The sequence below is a fragment of the Triticum urartu genome, chromosome 2A, assembly GCF_056163025.1.
Source record: "Triticum urartu cultivar PI428250 chromosome 2A, HENAU_Tu73, whole genome shotgun sequence".
NCBI classification, from domain to species: domain Eukaryota; kingdom Viridiplantae; phylum Streptophyta; class Magnoliopsida; order Poales; family Poaceae; genus Triticum; species Triticum urartu.
In genome coordinates, this window is record NC_141874.1 from 621,566,831 (window position 1) to 621,574,730 (window position 7,900).

General features: G+C 39.3%; 1 protein-coding gene across 1 annotated transcript; it reads left to right on the forward strand.

Moving 5' to 3' along the window:
• The first annotated feature begins 4,376 nt into the window (after window positions 1-4,376).
• LOC125533800 (uncharacterized) lies at window positions 4,377-5,411 on the forward strand. Its single transcript, XM_087540011.1, has 2 exons — window positions 4,377-5,065; window positions 5,133-5,411. The coding sequence occupies exons 1-2, from the start codon at window positions 4,413-4,415 to the stop codon at window positions 5,308-5,310; spliced, it is 831 nt and encodes a 276-aa protein (XP_087396137.1). The 5' UTR covers window positions 4,377-4,412; the 3' UTR covers window positions 5,311-5,411.
• The last annotated feature ends 2,489 nt before the right edge of the window (window positions 5,412-7,900 follow it).

Below are 7,900 nucleotides of genomic sequence, written 5' to 3' on the forward strand. Positions count from 1 at the left end.
AAAATAGCTTATTGAAGGGAATTATAGAGAAAGGTGTCTACAAGAGCCTTGTCGGAAGTAAGAAATTTGAGGAAATTGTATGCAGGCAAGGAAGGCACCGAAAGAATCAAGGTGTTGATTTTGAACGCAAGATGAATGCCAATGGTGTTGAGTGGGAAGAAGATCAATACCCCAAGACGAAGTTTGTTCCTCAACAAGAGAAGTATGATCCCACTTTTTCAAGGGAACACAAGCTCAAGATGATCTTCCACCACAAGCTAAAAGGCAAGGACAAGCTTCAAGAAGAGATTGATTCATTTGAAGAAGCTCCAAAGGCCTTGGTCAAGTGGGTTCCCAAGACTACATCAAGTTCTACTTCATCAAGTATGACTGTAACTCCAAGGATTCCCATCAAGATGATGTGGATCACAAAGAAGAAGAACTAGAGAGTTCTTGAGGGTGACTCCACCAACATACTTCACTCATATTCATTTTGGCAAGGACAAGTACAATCAACCTTCACATCTGGCACTAGTTCAAGGAGTCACAAACCCTCTTGTTGGTAAGACAAGGGACAAGGTAACTTAATGCTTTCATGGACAACATCGTATGTGTATTTCACTCTATGTCTATGGATATCCTTGTATATTCCTTGTGGGACTAACCCAAGTAGGTATTGAAAGAGCAACTTGAACGAAATATGTCCTAGAGGCAATAATAAAGTTGTTATTTTATATTTCCTTATATCATGATAAATGTTTATTATTCATGCTATAATTGTATTAGCCGGAAACTTGATATATGTGTGGGTACATAGACAAAACACCGTGTCCCTAGTAAGCCTCTACTAGACTAGCTCATTAATCAAAGATGGTTAATTTTCCTAACCATAGACACGTGTTGTCATTTGATAAACGGGATCACATCATTAGGAGAATGATGTGATGGACAAGACCCATCCGTTAGCTTAGCATTATGATCGTTCTGTTTTATTTCTATTGCTTTCGTCATGACTTATACATATTCCTTTGACTATGAGATTATGCAACTCCCGGATACCGGAGGAATACCTTGTGTGCCATCAAACGTCACAACGTAACTGGGTGATTATAAAGATGCTCTACAGGTATCTCCGAAGGTATTTGTTGGGTTGGCATAGATCGAGATTAGTATTTGTCACTCAGAGTATCAGAGAGGTATCTCTGGGCCCTCTCGGTAATGCAAATCATAATAAACCTTGCAAGCAATGTGATTAATGAGTTAGTTGCGGGATGATGCATTACGGAACGAGTAAAGAGACTTGCCGGTAACGAGATTGAACTTGGTATGAAGATACCGATGATCGAATCTCGGGCAAGTAACATACCGATGACAAAGGGAATAACGTATGGTGTCATTACGGTTTGACCGATAAAGATCTTCATAGAATATGGAGGAACCAATATGAGCATCCAGGTTCCGCTGTTGGTTATTGACCGGAGAGGTGTCTCAGTCATGTCTACATAGTTCTCGAACCCGTAGGGTCCGCACGCTTAACGTTCAATGACGATTTTGTATTATATGAGTTATGTGATTTGGTGACTGAATGTTGTTCGGAGTCCCGGATGAGATCACGAACATGACAAGGAGTCCCGAAATGGTTGAGAGGTAAAGATTCATATATAGGATGATAGTATTCGGACACCAAAAGTGTTCTTGGGGTACTGAGTACGTATCGGGTCACCGGAAGGGGTTTCGGGCAACCCCTAATACGTCCATTTCGCATCATGTTTTCTTACTGTTATTTATGATGTTTTTATCCATAATAATGCTTTTTGGAGTAATTCTAATGCCTTTCTCCTAATAATTTGCGAGGTACACACCAAGAGGGAGAATTCCGGCAGCTGGAAATCTGGACCTGGAAAAGCTACGTCAGGCTACCTATTCTGCACAACTCCAAACAAGTTGAAACTTAACGGAGATTTTTTATGGAATATTTAAGAAGTATTGGAGCAAATAACTACTATAGGGGGCCCACCGGGTGGGCACAACCCACCTGGGCGCACCAGGGAGCCTAGGCGCACCCTGGTGGGTTGTGCTCACCCAGGCCCACCTCCGGTGCCCATATTTCCGTATATAAGTCCTTTTGACCTAGAAAAAAATGAGGAGAGGAATTTCGGGATGAAGCGCCGCCGCTCGAAGCGGAACTTGGGTAGGAGCACTTTTGCCCTCCAGCAGAGCGATTCCGCCGGGGGAACTTCCCTCCCGGAGTGGGAAATCATCGTCATCATCATCACCAACAACTCTCCCATCTTGGGGAGGGTAATCTCCATCAACATCTTCAACAGCACCATCTCATCTCAAACCCTAGTTCATCTCTTGTGTTCAATCTTGTTACTGGAACTATAGATTGGTACTTGTGGGTGACTAGTAGTGTTCATTACATCTTGTAGTTGATTACTATATGGTTTATTTGGTGGAAGATTATATGTTCAGATCCAATATGCTATTTAATACCCATCTGATCTTGAGCATGATTATCATTTGTGAGTAGTTACTTTTGTTCTTGAGGTCACAGGAGAAATCATGTTGCAAGTAATCATGTGAACTCGATATGTATTTGACTGAAGCCTTGGTGTAGCATCCACTGTAATTAAATCTATCCCTCGGTCTCTTTACTTGTTAAGGAAAAAAATGTGATATCTGTTTAGCAACGCCGCAAAAAAAGTTTAAGGATGGATAAACTCTGGATCCATCATTGCACCTATGTAAACTAGATGGCATACTGAATCATCATATTCAGTGTGAGTGTGATTAATTTATCTTTTATATATGAGTTGTTGTACCATCCTGACATGTATATACATATATTTCTTGACATGTTGTACCATCCTTGCTACCGGAACCAAGAAGATTGCAGTCCACTAATTTATATACTTTGTTTTTGTTTGGCAGAATTGAATGTTGTGCAAAGGCAGAAATTGGAAAGAGGACACCCAAAGTTGGTATGAGGTTCAGAGATTCAGAAGAGGATTGGGAGTTTTGGGTAGATTATGGGGGCCACATCGGCTTTTATGTGATGAAAAGATCCACAATCAAAAGCAGATGTGATGGTGTGATTACTTCACGCTAGTTTGTTTGTTCCAATGAAGGCCATCAAAGGAAAAACCAAACAAATCATGAGCCAAAGCGTATTAGAGCATAAACAAGAACCAATTGTAAGGATCATGTGATTGTTACATATGATCGAGTTGCCAACAATTTTGAAGTCACCAAAGTTGATTTGGAGCATAATCACCGCCTTCAATTGCCACAAACCTGCCACTTGTTAGCATCACAAAGGAAGATTCCAGAAGTGCAAGCTTTCGAGATAGAAACAGCCAATGATTTTGGAACTATGCCAAAAGCTTCACATGAGTATGCTTGTCGTCTAGTTGGTGGCCCTAAACAACCTTGGTTACACTTTCCATGACCGAAAGAACCATTTGCGAAGTAAGCAGCAGTGGGAGTTGGCTTCTGGACAGGCTGGAAGTATGTTGAATTATTTTTGTGACAAGCAGGCTGAGAATGCAGCATTCCAATACCGTTTGCAGTTGGATAGTGAGGAGCATATAGCCAACATATTCTGGGTTGATGCTAAAATGCTACTTGACTATGCACACTTTGGCGATGTTTTCACATTTGACACTACATTTGGCACAAACAAAGAGTATAGGCCATTTGGTATTTTTCTTGGGCTGAACCAGTTCAGAAAAACAACCATTTTTGGTGTTGCATTGATGTTCGATGAAACACGTGACTCCTTTATATGGCTCTTTGAGACTTTTCTAGCCGCACATAATGGAAGGCAACCTAGAACTATCTATACAGATCAAGATGTTGCAATGGGAAAAGCCATAGAAAAGGTCTTACATAATCATATCACGGATTGTGCACCTTTCATATAATGCAAAATGCTGTCAAACACTTAACTTCTGCGAAGGGCGAAGAAAAAGATGAAGTGTAAGAGAGAGATGAGGATGAAGAAAAAGAGCCTCATATTCTCACAGATTTTGGTACTTGTATATATGGCTATGAAGACAAGGTAGCATTTGAAGAAGCGTTTTCCAATATGAGGCTCAAAGTGCATAAGCGAACTTGGTTAGATAGTATCTACAAGGTGAAAGAAAAATGGGTTTAATGTTATATGAGAGATGTCTTTAGCTTGGGAGTGAGAAGTACACAATTAAGTGAGAGCTTCAACAATGCATTGAAAAATCATTTGAAATCAGATTTTCATATTCTTCGATTCTTAATGCATTTTGAGAGGACAGTGGCAGTAAAAAGAAGAGCTGAATTAGAATCTGAATTCGATGCAATAAAGAATATATCAATAATTAAGATGAAGACTCCTATGTTGGTGGAAGCAAGCGAAGTATACCTTTTAGGCTTTCCAAGGTGAGTATGAAAGATCAATGGCTGCATGTTGTAGAGTATTGGATGGAAATAACAAATTTGTTGTTGCTATTGCGAGGTTGCATGGCAATTTACAGTTTGAGGAGGAGCGCATAGTGATAGGTGATCCTTTGACCAAAACGGTTTCATGTAGTTGTGAGATGTTTAATAGGACAGGAGTCTTGTGTGCACATGGTCTAAAAGTGCTTGATTTGATGAACATAAAGACATTGCCAGCACATTATGTCTTGAAGAGGTGGACTAGAGAAGCTCGCAATGGAAGTATACAAGATAGACAAGGAAGGAATGTGGTAGAAAATCCAAAAATGGAAGCTGAACTTCGATACAAGGATTTGTCTCATAAATTTCACAAAATGGCACAAGAAGCAGCCAACTCTCCACAATGTTGTATTCTATTGGATAAAGCACTTGATTCCGTCGCTCCGCATATACATGATTTACTCAAGGCATCCACTAGTGCCATGAATGAACTATGTAAAGATAAAGAGAATGTTGACCCAAATGTGCAGCAAGTAGATGAGTTGCTTAGATCTGCATGGCTGAAGAAAAAAGAGGTTCAGTCAAAGAACTTAAGGAGAAAGAAAAATTGGCTTGATAAGTTACTCAAGGGGAAGCATAGAGTAACTAAAGGACCAACAAAACAGGGAGAAAAGGTAAGTTGCAATTGGTACATGATATGTTGTTATTGCTCATTTGTTAACTAATTACATTGATTTTTGTTCTCGGCCACAAAGGAAGAAGGATGGTGTGCAACAAAAGAAAAAAGATTGTGTGCAGCCTCAAGTAGAAGTGGAGAAGTATGACAACAACAAAGAAGTAAATTTGGTGCTTCAAGAGTGCAATAATATTATGAGTTTCACCCAGCTCTTGATGGCTGACCATGATAATCTGTTCTAGCATGGAAGCTCCTTAGATAATATTTTGTACATGGTGGTGATGATGATGATTATCTGTTCTAGCATGGAACTTGTTAGATAGTATTTTGGACATGGTTAACTATAGTACTTTTTACATGGTTGTATTGTTAAATTACTGCTGTTTTTGTTGGTATATGACTGCTGTTTGCATACAGCTTTTTGTTTTTTTGTATAGCTAAGTTTGAAATTTAATTTATGCAAATTCGATAAAAAAATAGTTGCTGTTTTGTACTGTATAATGACTGAAAAGTTGGTGATTCTATTGAACAAACTATGAAAACAGTAGTTTGATGCATTCCTAGAAAAAAATGAGGAGAGGAATTTCGGGATGAAGCGCCGCCGCTCGAAGCGGAACTTGGGTAGGAGCACTTTTGCCCTCCGGCAGAGCGATTCCGCCGGGGGAACTTCCCTCCCGGAGTGGGAAATCATCGTCATCATCATCACCAACAACTCTCCCATCTTGGGGAGGGTAATCTCCATCAACATCTTCAACAGCACCATCTCATCTCAAACCCTAGTTCATCTCTTTTGTTCAATCTTGTTACTGGAACTATAGATTGGTACTTGTGGGTGACTAGTAGTGTTCATTACATCTTGTAGTTGATTACTATATGGTTTATTTGGTGGAAGATTATATGCTCAGATCCAATATGCTATTTAATACCCATCTGATCTTGAGCATGATTATCATTTGTGAGTAGTTACTTTTGTTCTTGAGGTCACAGGAGAAATCATGTTGCAAGTAATCATGTGAACTCGATATGTATTTGATATTTTGATAGTATGCATGTTGTGATTCCCTTAGTGGTGTCATGTGAACGTCGACTACATGACACTTCACCATATTTGGCCTAAGGGAATACATTGTGGATTAGCAATTAGATGATGGGTTGCGAGAGTGACAGAAGCTTAAACCCCGGTTTATGCGCTATTCCGTAGGGGACCGATTGCATCCAAAAGTTTAATGTTGTGGTTATAATTTATTCTTAATACTTTTCTCGTAGTTGCGGATGCTTGAGGGAGGGTTAATCATAAGTAGGAGGTTTGTTCAAGTAAGAACAACACCTAAGCACTGGTCCACCCACATATGAAATTATCAAAGTAGCGAACACAAATCGAACCAACATGATGAAAGTGACTATTTGAAATTCCCGTGTACCCTCAAGAATGCTTTGCTTATCATAAGAGACCGTTTTGGCCTATCTGTTGCCTCAAAAGGATTGGGCTACCTTGCTGCACTTTTTCCACTACTCTCATTACTTTCTCATTATAAATTATCTTGCTATCAAACTACTCTGCTACTTACAATTTCAGCACTTGCAGACATTACCTTACTGAAAACCACTTGTCATTTCCTTCTGCTCCTCGTTGGGTTCGACACTCTTACCTATCGAAAAGAGCTAAAATTAATCCCCTATACTTTTGGGTCATCAAGGCTATTTTCTGGCACCGTTGCCGGGGAGTGAAGCGCCTTTGGTAAGTGGAAATTGGTAAGGAAACATTTATATAGTGTGTTGAAATTTATTGTCACTTGTTACTATGGAAAACAATCCTTTGAGGGGTTTGTTCCGGGTATCTTCACCTCTTCCGGAACCACAATTAATTACCCCTCAACCTACTGCACCTACTGAAAATATTGAATATGAAATTCCTTCGGGTATGATAGAACAACTGCTAGCTAATCCTTATGTAGGAGATGGAACCGAACATCCTGATATGCACTTGATATATGTAGAACAAATATGTGGATTGTTTAAGCTTGCACGTCTACCCGGGGATGAAGTTATGAAGAAGGTTTTCCCTTTATCTTTGAAGGGAAAAACATTGGCATGGTATAGGCTATGCTATGATATTGGATCTTGGAATTGGAACCGTTTGAAATTGGAGTTCCACTAAAAAAATATCCTATGCATCTAGTTCATCGTGATCGGAATTATATATATATTTTTGGCCTCGTGAAGGAGAAAGTATCGCTCTAACTTGGGGGTGGCTTAAGTCAATGTTATATTCATGCCCCAATCATGAGCTCTCAAGAGAAATTATTATGCAGAATTTTTATGGCCGGCTTTCTCGTAATGATCAAACCATGCTTGATACTTCTTGTGCTGGTTCTTTTATGAAGAAGACTATTGAATTCCGGTGGGATCTTTTGGAAGAATTTAACGCAACTCTGAAGATTGGGAACTAGAAGAAGGTAAAGAGTCAGGTATTAAACTTAAGTATGATTGCGTTAAATCTTTTATGGATACCGATGATTTTCAAAAGTTTAGCACTAAATATGACTTGACTCTAAGATAGTAGCCTCCTTTTGTGAATCATTTGCTACTCATGTTGATCTCCCTAAAGAGAAGTGGTTTAAATATCACCCACCTATTAAAGAAGAAATTAAAGAACCGGTACTAGTTAAAGAAGAAACTATACTTTATAATGTTGATCCGGTTGTTCCTTCTGCTTATATTAAGAAACCACCTTTCCCTGTTAGGATAAAGGAACATGATATAGTTTCAACTGTGGTTAACAAAATCTATATCAGAACACCTAAACCCGATGAACAAATTAATGTAGATCCT